General features: G+C 41.3%; 1 protein-coding gene across 5 annotated transcripts in view; it reads left to right on the top strand.

Moving 5' to 3' along the window:
• Nucleotides 1-13,912, top strand: part of SHTN1 (shootin 1) — a 100,427-nt gene that overhangs the window by 26,491 nt on the left and 60,024 nt on the right. For all 5 annotated transcript variants that reach the window (XM_042959986.1, XM_042959990.1, XM_042959988.1 and 2 more), the window contains exons 4-5: nucleotides 6,528-6,622; nucleotides 12,477-12,645. In XM_042959986.1, coding sequence (XP_042815920.1) covers nucleotides 6,528-6,622; nucleotides 12,477-12,645 — 264 coding nt within the window. The remainder of the gene's footprint in view (nucleotides 1-6,527; nucleotides 6,623-12,476; nucleotides 12,646-13,912) is intronic.

Genomic DNA, 13,912 nt, shown 5'->3' with positions numbered 1-13,912 from the left:
TTATCCAAATCTGTTATTACCTTATCCCCTAAGATAGAATATATCTGGTCACACTCAGAAGGAGCAGAAGGAAATATGTCATGGGAAGAGGACCAGACCTTAGCAGGAAAAGTGACCCTCTCCCTTGGAAGCAAGATCTTTCCCATCTTTCTGCAGATGCTGCATTAGGCTGTTTGATTGTATCATAAAATGTTGACTGGGTAACTACACAACAAAACAGTTTATTCTTGCTGAAGGTGAAACAGCCATAAAAATGCAGCATTATCGTTAATTTCAATAGCCAGGTTATTTCAAGGGTCTGGCTGTAACCAAATCTCAGGGGAATATTGTTGATGTTACCTATCTTTGGAGGCCAGTACGCTATGACAGAAATATGTCTTATTTGTGAATGTGTGAATTGCAATGGGTGTAGGACTTTCTTCTTCCCTGATGCAGAATTAATGGGATGTTCTAACACCAAGTCACACCGAAAAGGGTTATGCCATGGGCATTGTTACCAATTCATGTTCTTGAGTTAACTCTTGATAGTGGATTGGCATGCTGTGTGTAGCGGGAATAATTCAAGTTCTTATGGTTGGACTTACCATAAAATGCTTTGGCCGGGTAGGTAGTAGGCATTTTGCCTCTTGTGTTATGCACATGTGGAAGGGGCTTCCCCCCAAATCAGCCTACCTTTAGAGTAACACATAAACTGCTCTCATCTATTTCTTTTTCCCTCTTTGTCTCTTTTCTTTAAATGCCTTTGATAGTTTTAAAAATTCACACTTTTCCCTACGAGCAGCTCAAAGCCTGAAAGAATCAATTGAAAGGTTAGTACAACAATCTTTATTGCTGTCTTCATTTAATTTTTCACTTTTCTAAGTCAGCTCAACCTTAAAGCTTAGATGACAGGAAAACACAGTGCTGACTCTTGACTCGTCTCAAAAGAACAGGAAATGGGGAGGAAGAAAACTTTGAATATTTGTTAAAACATTACGACTGTGGTCGATGACCTTTGAACTGAGGGTGGAAGTTCAGGTTTGGAAGGGAATGCCTCAGTTACCACCCGTAAAAAGCGCCCTTTGGTGTCAATCCACCTAACCCTGAACGATTTCCGCATTCGTAAGATTGGGATAAATGATCCTGCCTCACAGGCTGTTCAAGGAATAAATGAGATACTTCATGTAAAAAGTGCTGAATGCATTGCCTGGCGTTAGAGTTCAAGGACTCTGTAAATATTAGTTGCTGCTGCCAGCATCTCATTCACTGCCTTGGCCAGAGTGCCCTTCAGTGTTAAGAGGACAGGAGTTAGTTCACGATTTCATTTTCGGACAGGGAAAGTTTCTTTGGGTGCTAAGCGGAAATCTGCCTGCCTATAACGTTTACCTGCTAAACCTCGTTCTCCGAGTGCAGAAGAGAGCAGCTGAACCAGGTTTAGGAGGAGCTCTGTTCCACAGGAGGGCTCTACCGTCCCGGCTCAGCGTGCTCTTTCTAGCAGGTTTCGTCCAGATTTCCGTGCAGCTCTTCCTGAGCCTTCCTCCTGTCTTCCTGCACGAGGAGCATCACTGCCTAGCAAAGCCATGTTCCCTATGAAGGCAGATTCCTGTGCGAGGAGAAGTAAGTAAAGGTCTTTGATGCCCTCCAGCCAGAACCTGAGAGCCTTTGCTCTGTGTTGGGGCACACCCGTTTTCCTGCACACCTGCCGGCTTTCGTCACTGTTTGCACACTATGTGAAGACCTTGCAGGTAACCTGATGTTGCAGGAGAACTTGTGGCACGTTCATCACATCTGCTTGGGAGACACCCTGCATCCGAGTATTGCTGACAGTTGGCTGGATGGAGAGGAGTTTTGCTCAGGGTGGCACCATTGGTGGCGTCCCCTTTGTTAATTTTTTTTTTTTAAGTTTATTTATTCTCCCATCCAAGTACTAACCAGGCCCGACCCTGCTTAGCTTCTGAGATCAGACGAGATCGGGCGCGTTCAGGGTGGTATGGCCGTAGACTTAAGTTTATTTATTCTCGAGTGAGAGAGTGACAAAGCCTGAGCAGGGGAGGGGCAGGGAGAGAGGAAGACACAGACTCCGAAGCAGGCTCCAGGCTCTGAGCTGTCAGCATAGAGCCCTATGTGGGGCTCAAATCCCTGAACTGTGAGATTGTAACCTAAGTCAAAGTCGGACGCTCAACCGACCGAGCCACCCAGGCACCCCCCCCCCCCCGCCCAAAATTTTTTTTAATTTTAATGTTTATTTTTGAGAGAAAGAGAGAGAGAGAGAGAGACACGTTGAGTGGGGCAGGGGCAGAGAGAGAGGAAGACACAGAATCCGAAGCAGGCTCCAGGCTGTGAGCTGTCAGCACAGAGCCCGACGGGGAGCTCCAACCCATGAACCGCGAGATCATGACCTGAGCCGAAGTTGGACACTTAACTGGACTGAGCCACCCAGGCGCCCCTGGTGGTATCACCTTTGAATACAACAAGTTAGAAAGAGACATGGAGGAATGGGAGTTGCCTAGAAATTGGTTTGGCTGGGCCTGACCGGTTAGAACTCTGTAATTTGACATCTGTTACTTGACTTTTTGGGCTTCAGTGTTCTCAAATACAAAACTTGCGATAGTACATGCCTCCTAAGACTGTTGTGAGAATTCACGACAGAACACATGTAAAGGGTGTGGAACAGGCTGGACACATAGTTGGCCCGATAAATGGTGATGGTGGTTGTGTCCTGAGCAGTTCTGTTCTAGAGAGAGTGTTCTTGTAAAAGGGTGTTCACAGATGAAGGTAGGCCTGATCTGTTTTCTCAGTCGTTGAGACAAACACAAACCTGGTAACCTAGTTGATACCTAGCATCATGCTAGGTGCAAGGGAGTCCCACGTGAGCAAAGAAAAATTCCTGCTCTCATGCTCACGGTTAATAAAAGATGAAAGCAGGGGCACCTGGGTGGCTCAGTCTGTTGAGCATCCAGCTTTGGCTCAGGTCATGATCTTGCAGTTTGTGAGTTTGAGCCCCGCGTCGGGCTCTGTGCTGACAGCTCAGAGCCTGGAGCCTGTTTCGGATTCTGTGTCTCCCTCTCTCTCTGCTCCTCCCCCGCTCGTGCTCTGTCTGTCTGTCTCTCTCTCTCAAAAAATAAAAATAAACCTTAAAAAAAAAAAAGACAAAAGCAAGTGACAAAGAAAAGCCCAGTTGCCCTACGGTGTGATGCATTCTATGATGGCGCGTATGTACATGTGCTTTGGGGTCACGAAGAGGAGAAACAAACTTGGCTAATTCAGCTCGACTGGTAGACGCAACAGTCAACGTACTTTTAGGTTATGCTTCTTACTTCTCAGAGTCATTAAAAACAAGTGTTACTATGGAAAGTATCAAGCTTATGCAAAAGTGAGAAAATAGTATAACGAACCCCCATTTATGCAGTATACAGCTTCGACAGTTAACCAGCTGATGGCCAAGTTAATTTCATCTCTGCATCCATACCTCTGCTCTCACCAACCTCAGATTATGTTGAAACGAATTCTAGCCATCATCTCATTTTATTTGTAAATATTTCAGTATGTATTTCTAAAATACCTGGATTCGGCTTTCTTCTTTTTTAAAACTTTTTTAAAATTTCATGTCATCGAAAGTTTTTAAACTTTTTTAAACTTTTCATGTCATCGAAATTATAGACACTTTTAGGGGTTGTGGTCATGGTCTGTGGATATTACGAGACAAGCCTGCGTTCAGCACCGTAAGGCAAATCACTGAATGAACACCTAAAGGTTTTTAAAACTTTTGTCCTTTGGAAGGTGCAAATGAAATGATGTATTACAGAAATATCTGTTTTGTGTCACGTAACCTGACTTTTGGTTTTAGAAATGAGGTCATGCTTTTCAAAGATATAATTGCCCTTTGAAGTATGTTCTCTTTTGAATCTGGAAAGTTGATAAGTACGTATCTTTGCTACCTATTTAGCATAGGGATAATTTTTTAAACTAGAAATCAAAGCACAATTTCTGATTTCTACAGTTCCCTCTTAGAGGAAGAGATTAAAAAAAAAAAACACACCTACCTGATGGAGTCTACTGTATGAGAATTGGAGAAAATGGGGGCTAGCGCTACCTATGTAAGTTTATCAAGTTAAATTACAGGGCAGATTTTTACAAAATGTTCAGAAAATAAGTTTTTTTTTTTCCTTTTTGCTAGGCTTAAACCTGGCTATGGTGGAATGATTTTTCTCACTCTTCCATGAGCAAGAATGTTGTTGAATAAAAAGTCAAATTCCTATGAAACATGCAGAGTGTTTATGTTTTTGTTATGATCATGGAAATACCAGATTGTGGGAGAAGAAGTCAAGTAGTTAAGGCTAAAAAATTCAAAGTAATATTTGATGTTGTAAAAATTGTGTAGGTTTCTTTTCTCTTTCCTTCACATTTTTGAAGAACCTACCTTGTAAACACAGTGATAAAATGCCAAGAATATTAGGATTTTAAGGAAATAATAGAGCCTATTATTTAAACTACAATATAAAAGGCAATTATATTGATGAAGAGCTACATGGGCTTTGTGTGTGTGAATAAACTTGGCCTGTGTTCAGCTTCTATTTGTTCTTCTGGCATAAACACATATTGTGTGTGATTCCAGTTTAATGGGGACCCGTTTGTATGCCAAGCAGCTGCATTTTAGGACCTATTGCGTGATTTCATAGCTCTCTGAAAATTGGTTCTATTCAGAACAAGAGATAGAATAGGAGGGGGGGTGTGGAGGGGGGGGGCGCAGAGCCTCAACACACAATCATTTCTTTTCAATTGGAGCCAGAAAGGTTGATGACAACATGACCATTGTGTTATAATGATAAGACCACTAAGGCATCTGTACCTCTCATCAAGGCTTTCACACAACAGCAGATACAATTTAATTCACTGCTCTGTCAGCAGTGCTGATACCATTATGCCGTCTGTCTCCACAGTTATAATCACTGTCCTCTGAGAAATGCAGTTGAAATGATCTTGAGCAGTCAAAGAAACTCTCAATTAAGGCTGCCACTTCCAATGTGTCAGATTGTGTCTTATGCACTTGGTACAATTTTCACTTCCAATCCTGTTTATTTACAATGTCTACCAGTAATTACGCTTAACGTGTCATTTAGTGAGGGGGGCCCCTGCCAAGCCGATTGTTGGGTGCTGCCGTACCATTGAGTGGGAGTTTCTCGAAGTCAATGCCATCAGCAGCTTTTAGGCCCTGATGGGATGCGGTAGTAATGTTGATAATGCAAGTATCGTGCTCATCAAGTCATAATTAGATGCCACTCAAATGTGCCACTTGTAATAACAGTGTTGATTCATGTTTTTCTCGGTGACTGCAACTACTAATTAGTTAAGTGGTTTTTGGTTGGCCTGCATTTGCTGCAGATTATTATTACCCCTGAAAAAATGTCAAGGTTAGAGATGTTTCTGGCCATTTAGTCCTGCTTTATGAATCTGAATATTAACATAATAAGAACTTTGGACAGACTTAGGAAGTAATACATTTTTGTATTTAATTTGGAGAGAAATTTTTCCCCCCCTGAGTTTAATCATAATTGCAGGTTAATTAAGCTTAAATGAAGCAAAAGTAATCTCTCTTTGTGTTATGTGAGCCCAGTGCTTTTTGCCTAACTTTGTTGGGTTTCACATTTGGGTAGACTTAATTTTTCTTTCTTAAGCCAAACAAATGTCAATGAGTATACACCTCTACAGTTAAGTTTAAGATTCTGAGCGTTTTCTTTTAGCTAGAAACATGGGCGAGAGGAATTGGCATGTTCCTTGGTCTTTCGAGTACGATTCAAGTTCTCAATTTTGTACCCGTAGATCTCCATTTATATAGAGCAGCTATTTAGAAAAAAAAAACCCTCAAAGTAACTATTTTTCAGGCATTGGTAAAGTATCGAATAAAATTCTGTTTTCTTCCGAATTTCCTAGCAGTCTGTGATGCAAGCAGCATCTGATTTCATCGTCCTATGGTGCATAAACCTTGTTGCTCTGCTTTTCTGCCTTGGAGTTTAGTAAAAGTAACCACTTTGTCCCTGATAAAGACTGCTGTTACAGTACTGACCATCACTAAGCTGCCACATCCGTTACTCCAGTTAAAGAGATCAATTGGAGGTTTATTTTTAAAAAATGTCTCTTTTGCTAGCTTTCCTTATTAGATCCACGTGTTCTGTCCTGTTATGCAAAGGAAATCACGTGTGCCACTTTTTATTTAGGACAGACTCTGTCGTCCAAATTCGTGGACGTGTCTGGCTGCATGCACAGGTACATGGGAAGCAGACACTTCAAAAAACTTCCTAACTAGCTTTCCTAAAATGTGTGCACCGGCAATAAAAGCCTCTTCCTTGTGTTCTTTTTTTCCCTTCCACATTCATATATTAGCTAAGATTTAATCAGGACAGCCTCTTCAACACTTGTTTTTTCCATGAGAGCTGAAGGTCTGGCTAGCTAAAGAATTGAAGTATTCTGAGTCATGGGACGAAATGTGTGGGCTTCTGGAATCACTGACCAATCTCTGAATGCTGAGACTTTTTTCCCCTCATTCCTAGTTTCTCACATGGTTATAGAGGAAGTCAATTTTATGCAGAACCATCTTGAAATAGAGAAGACCTGTCGAGAAAGCGCCGAAGCTTTGGCAACAAAGGTGAGACTCTTTAAAGAAGGGAATTCTACTTGAGCTTTTTAATTTCAACGTGCTTTTCTGAAGAGTGGCCTCTGCCCTTTTCTGCCCCTCTGGTTTTCTAATCCGTTGTCTCCACTCTGACGATGAGGACAGTGTTATAAGTTCTCAGACTCCTGGAAGCGGCTTATGGAAATATCTTACTGCATAGGTTATTATGATTGCAACAGGGGGCATTTCTTTATATGTATTTCAGCATTTGTGCTTTTTTGCCTGTGAAAAATGGCCCCAGAGGAGTTCTTCCAGCCGGACTTCCTAGATGTCTGTGCACTGGGTGAAAATGTTAACCAAGTTTAAAACTAACCTGGTGGGACGTAAAGGATCAGTGAGTGTTTCGTGTTTGATTTAGATGAAAAAGTCAGCCTCCAGCCTTATATTTCAGGTGATTATTTGTGAAAGCAGAGTGAGGGCATATGCTAAAGGTGACCTCCAGTGCTCTGCTGATTGCTTCTCGCTGATGAATTTACCAAGAGTGTAATTTTCTATATTCTGTCTCATCAGAAGTACATTATTATTAAAGAATGTTTTTATCTCCGTCTTACGTATTTTGGGTTGAGTAAAATGCATCTGAACCACTTCATCAGGAAATGGATGACAGCAATTTTTAGCCAAATATCATTAGTAATTGCCGGTTGTGTGTCTTTCCCCTCTTCCCCATCAGGTGCCTCCAAAGTGTGTCTTTGGATGTGACTGAAATTCTGCAAATCAGTCCATCAGTCCGTCTGTATATCTCTCTATTTAATTTGTAGGCATTAGCAGTGTGCTTGCTAGAGGTGTTTGCTTAATTGTTTGTGTGATGACACTACGTTGGGATTCACAAGATAATGCAGCCAGAGCCTCAGAATATAAATGATGTGCATGCAACTTCCCTTCTGTTGTGTCTGAAGAATACGTAGCAGTGCAGGCCTTCACTTTCAAAACGATGATGATGTGAGCGCTCTCCCCCCGCTGCATCCGTGCTACACGTCGCTAAGTGTTCACTGGTCCACAAAACTGCGAATTCTCTTCTCAAGTCCTGAGGGTCTTCTTTTGGAACAAGTAGAAAAATGTAGTCGGAGCGCACTAGCTGCTCCGAATTTGCAGTGGCTGAGGATGGTCTCTGTGTTTCCTCTCGCTATTCATAAGTGCCTAAGTATTCCTGTTGCCAATAGGACACGTGGAACGAAAAGGTTTGACTGACTCTCAGGATGGGCAGACTTCACGGAGAGCAGCAGTTTGGGAGGCGGTGTATACAGGTTTCATTCCCACTTATGTCGTTTTGGGCATATGTGACTGACTTTGGGCAGGTTAGTTCTGGTTCCTGGACTGCTGTAGTCTCCTCTTAAATGACAGGATAGACTAGAGTGAGGACTGAAGGGAGAATGGGGAGGATTTTTCTTTTTTTCGTGATGCACTTTACTCATGGGTCTGTACAGGCCCCTTTATTTTTTTTGTTTTTATTTTTTTAAGCTTATTTATTTATTTTGAGAGAGAGAGGAAGAGAGAACATGAGCAGGGGAGGGGCAGAGAGAGGGAGGGAGAGAGAAACCCAAGCAGGCTCCTCACTGTCGATGTGGAACCCGACGCAGGGCTCGCTCGAACCCACAAACCGCGAGATCGTGACCTGAGCCGAAATCAGGAGTTGGTCACTTAACCCCCTGAGCCACCCAGGTGCCCCTGTATAGGTCTCTTTAAAGAAAGATTTGATTCCTGCCTTTCTGTTTTTAACTAACAGGTGACTTTGAGCAAGAGAATGCACCTCTCTGAGCTATGGTTGTCTTAAGTGTCAGGGTAGACCAGTGTTGATTTCTTAAGAATACCCTACACCCACTGGTGGCCACGTGTGGGCTGAGAAAGCTGCCATGTGACTGTTATGGTCATCCGTGGTTATGAACCACTGTGTTGCTAATCTCAAAGGTCAGTTTTGTAATTTAGTCTTGACCAAGGGACCCTTCCCTCTGCCATTTGTCCTCTGTTCTTTATGAAGTCTTTTGAAAATGGACATACGGTTTGTTTTTGAGGATACAATGTGACTTCATGGGACTTGGAATAAAAACACAAGTCAACAAAACCTATAGATGTGCTCATTGGATCTGGAAGATCCTACAGCTTTGAATGCAAAGTTTGGAAGCTTCTCTATATGTATGATCAATAAACCACACATCCTGATTTAGATATCCCAATTGTCATTTTTGAAGGTAGGCTCCATTTTTAAAGCAGCAAAGTTTCTGCAAATTTATTCTTATTTTCCTGAATCTTTGCTTTCAAATTAATGACAAATGGAATGTTTAGTTCTTAAGGTGCAATTTGCATAATGTTCTTAAAAGCAAGGGTGGGTACTTTGCTAAAATGTGTAGGTTAACCTGATAAATGTGGACCAGTTATTTAAACCATATGGTCCAAATCTGTTTAACTTGCTTATTTTGTATCTTTAAATATTCATTATGCTGCACCCAATATGAAAACTACCTAAATTTGAATGTAGTAGAGCATTCTGTTACTGTAGGGTTATAAAAGATTTAGTTTTGCTTTGTGACTTAGAATGCTTCCAAAAAACAGCATGCCGTTAACATATATAACTTGATGAATAATAACTTCGGTGAAATTGCATAGCCAAAATTTGTGAATTCACAGTTTCCAAAAATACCCAGTTAGCACGGTCATGAGATCTTTATGTACATAAATCTTACGTTTCTTCTTCCGAAACATGAGAATGATGTTTCAGAGAAGACTTGAAATTTTCTAGGTGGCTTTTTTGTTTTTTTCTATTTTTTGTGACTAGGCTCCATGCCCAATGTGCTGTTTGAACTCATGACCCTGAGATCAAGAGTCCATGCTTTACCTACTGAGCCAGCCAGGCACCCAGTGTGCGGCTTTCTTCTTGAGTTAGTAACTTTGTTAAATAGAGTAGTATGGCCAGCCGAGGGCTGGTGGATTTTAGTGCCTGACTTGATAGAGAGAGGCATTAAACTCTTTTGAGGGTAGGACTGTTAACTATCAGGTTATTATTATTGTGATGGTGGCCCTGGAGCTGACGTATTAAGCACCAGATGGCAAAACTTAGCATTTTTGTGCTTTCGTGAGTATCCTGGAGGAAGAAAAAATTGCATGGATCATGGATGTATATCTTGGTTGAAGAAAACGAGCTGATAGACTATTTCCAAAGAAAAATCAGATGCACAAACTAAACTTCTTTTGTAAGAATGAGTAGCGAACACTGAATTTTTACTGCATGTCAGTCACTGTGTTAAATACTTTATATGTAATATCTCCTTCAATCTTCACATTATGGAGTAGAAGCTGTTTTTCTCCTTAGTTCGCTGATGAGGAAACTGTCACCCTGAAAGATGAGGTTATTCTAGAGGCAGAAACATTTGATTACAGAGCAGGATTCTTGACTCTGCTGATTTTATAGAAATGTATAATAACACATTGCCTTTCTCTGTATCAAAGATTCTTAGTATTGACGTACATTAGAGTCACCCAAGGACTCAGAGAAAGTACTGTGCTGGGTTCCACTCCCAGAGGTTTGGGTCTGTTGCAAGCCTGTGCAGTGAGAGTTTTTAAAAGCTCTCTAGAGATGTTAATGTGCAGAGCTGGAAACCATTAGTTTAAGTGGTAGGAGGCAGAATTACAAATGAAGGCTTGAGGGTTTTTTTCACCTTTTCCTTAAATTGTCATTTCCTCCTAACGTTCAGAAAAGATGGTGTTGTCCGGGAATTGACCATGATCCTTGAGCACAGCATAGGTCTACTCTGTAGCATTCATGGTTCAGAGAACCCACAGCAGTCTTCACTTGAATGTTTCATCTGAAGAGAGAGAGGCTGAGAGAGAGGACGGGCTCCCATCTAGTTCTTGATCCTGTAATGTACCTTGGGGAGCTAGAAGCCCGAACTGTGGGCTGGGGACAGGGAAGAAAAGGGCTGTGTCAGATTCCCTAAATAGAACTCACTGGGCTTCCCAGGGAGAATCTGCAGAAGAGTTCGTAGCCATTTCTGACGGATTGATTCTTCCTGACTCCCCAGAGAGGTCAGGGAAACCTCTTGTGCTCCAGACCAGGCTACTTAAGATATATTTAGATTCAATGTTATTGGGGTGAGAATCAGATCTCCCAGTTTGAAATGGTCTGGGCTTTTCCCCAAGGAGTCCTAATTACCACAAATGAAGGGCCAAAGCCTGACAAGTAAGTACGAGCACAGCTTACTCTGACATAAGGTGATTAGTGGAGAAGGGGAGTTAGCTTTCCATTGAACTAGGTCTCTGTATTAATTTCCAGTGTCAGTTATGAAATTCACAACTTGTCGTGTTGGTCATTGGCCCTTAGTGAAAGAAACATGGTTTCATCTCTAAATGTTTGTATGTTCAGAGAAGACCTTTTATTTTGCAGTCTTGAGAAGAGAAAACATGAGAAAACCGTATTTTCCTTCTGTGGACTTTGGACCCAAGTTTAGTCTTTTTTTTTTTCTTTTTGATGTTTATTTTTGAGAGAGAGAGCGTGCTCGCACATGCAAGTGGGGGGGAGAGACAGAGAGGGAGACAGAGGATCCGACGTGCCCCATGCCGTGCTCAAACTCACGAATCCTGAGATCTGACTGGAGCCGAAGTAGGAGGCTTAACTGACTGAGCCACCCGGGCGCCTCCCCTCCTCCAAGTTTACTCTTTGTGTGTGCTTTGTACTAATATTCATATGGACATAAACATGAACCAAAGAAGGCAATGATAGGTGAGCAACTGAAACTAAAAAGCAATTAATTTCTGCAAAAGGAGTAACAAATACATTAATGAATTAGGATTTCTTTTCTTTGCTGTGAATTGGAAGTCTTTATAGAGATAGTAGAAACATATCTTACGCTTTCTTCCATTGTGTATTATTAGAACTCTAGATGGAAACACATCTTGAACTGGCTTAAGAAAAGTAGGAATTTGTTAGTGAGGGATATTGGAGAATCCCATGGAATCTATGAGCTAGGAGAGTATTTCAGGAATGGACTGGAGCCCTGTGGGAAACCCATCTGCATTATTTTCCTCTGCCTGTCTCTACACATCAGCTCCATTTTTGGCTTTGCTATGGACTCCCTTCCTCTATTCCTCAATTCAGAGTTGGAATGTGGGTGCCAATAGTTTCTGTACATGCAGACGTGTGGAAGGAAACTCCTCTCCGTGTTCCAGCCTCCAGATTTCTGGAGAACGGATCCATCTGACCAAGCTTGGCCTCGTGTGCCTAATCTGTGGACTGATTAGCTGTGGCCAAAGGGATAGGGTGTGCTCTGGGGGAACATGGTTGTTCCCGTAGCAATCCTGCCGAACAATGAAGAAGAGTGTAGCAGTGTCCAGAGAAGAGAGAGGGCTGAGCTAACAAACATTTGCAGGGCATGCATAGCAGCAAAGAAAACATTTTTTTGAAACAAAATGCCTTAATTAAATTGAAGTAAATTGAAATCTGATTTAATCTAGACCGGTATTTTATCTTAATTCTTCTTATATCATCTGTTAGAACTAGCATTTTCCCATGCTGCTGGCTGTAATCCAGGCATCAGGTCTTACTTAACGTAACAAAGTCTATACTGATGTTTTATTTTAAGTTCTCTTATATTATCAGTTATAGCTAGGATTTTCCCAGGCTGCTGGCAGTCATCCAGGCATCAGGCCTTACTTTAATAAGTTTAATATTAAAAAAGTGTAAATAAAACCTTACTTAATGAATCTTCTAATTGTTAGTTCACGCTGTGAATGTTGATGAATATGGAAGACAGAAATACACTTAATCTGTCTATTGTTTAAAAATCCAAGACACTCATTTGACTGCTGTTAAAATAACTGTTTTTATATTTTGCCTCAGCTAAATAAAGAAAATAAAACATTGAAAAGAATCAGCATGTTGTACATGGCCAAGCTGGGACCAGATGTAATAACTGAAGAGATCAACATCGATGACGAAGATGCCAGCACAGATCCAGAGGGTGCCGCGGAGACTTGCGTCTCCATACAGTGTCAGAAGCAGATCAAAGGTGGTATTCTTGGCTCAGTCACCGAGCATATTTTTGATAATGTTTCTCAACCCTGGTTGTACATTGGAATCACTGGAGAACTTTAGAACTTGGGTTCTGCCTCAAAACATTTCTGATTTAAATGTTCCAGGGAGTAGCCTGGTTTGAGAATCACGACAGGACGTGACATTGGTGTGTTACGACTTTCTTGTTTGGGATTAGGCGCTTTTGAAAGTATTGTCTTGATAGAAACAGCTAGACTGTAAAACTGCTTAAAAACATGGACTATAGTTAAGATGTTTTTGTTAAGTGAAAGAAAGAATGGGGCCACCTGGGTGGCTCAGTCACTTAAGCGTCCAATTCTTGACTTTGGCTCAAGTCACAATCCCAGGGTTGTGAGATCAAGCCCCACATCAGGCTCTGCACTGAGCCTGAGCGTAGAACCTGCTTAAGATTCTCTCTCCCCGTGTCCCTCTCCCGCACTCACGTACATTCTCTCTAAAATAAAAATTTTAAAAATATGCCTTAATTTTATCCATGATTATATATACACATAATTATATGTACACGCTGTTTATGTTAATGATACAGGAAGGCAGTCTGGGGCTCAGTGGCTTCTGGGGCATTTTAGCCTTCGGCGCATGTCAAAAGCAATACTCGTTAGTTTCTTGGGCAGATAAAACTTCAGTTGCCAGTAGGAAGAAAAGAGTAAGAAGAAAGCCATCCTTACCTGACCCTCCACCCCCTTAATCTAAGACAGAATAATATTGATATGGTTGGAGAAGGAGAAGAAATGTCTAGGATTTTCTTTTGTTCCTAGTTTCCCCTTCTGTTAGGTCTTGGATGATCTGGTCTCTTGTTCTTCCTTCAGGATTAGCCACCCAGTGGAGACCGTGATTTTGAAATTAAGTGTCTGAGAACTCCTTCAAGCTGGGTTCATGTAAAAGTTTGATTCCCCATTTGTAAATAACCCCAGAGAAGGGTTTTTTTTTTATTGTTCTTGGAGAAGGGTAAGAAATTAAACGCAGTTAAAAACCAAATCACAAAACTGTAGGCCTGGGTATCAATTTAAGTACTTGGTGCTAAGCTGTGTATATATATTTTTTAACATTTGAGTGGTGGAAATAACTTTCATCTAATACCAAAAGCATTTGCACTTACAGTTGCTGATATTTCCATCTTGGTAATCCAGTCTTCGTTAAATCCCAATAATCAGAAATATGAAATAACTTAAGAAACCATGCACCAAAAACTCTGGAGAGAAAATTACTAGAATTAACCCTTTTTC

This window comes from Panthera tigris, chromosome D2 (genome assembly GCF_018350195.1).
Source record: "Panthera tigris isolate Pti1 chromosome D2, P.tigris_Pti1_mat1.1, whole genome shotgun sequence".
NCBI lineage: Eukaryota > Metazoa > Chordata > Mammalia > Carnivora > Felidae > Panthera > Panthera tigris.
Note: the sequence above shows the minus strand (reverse complement) of the source record. Positions and strands in the feature narration are given on the sequence as shown.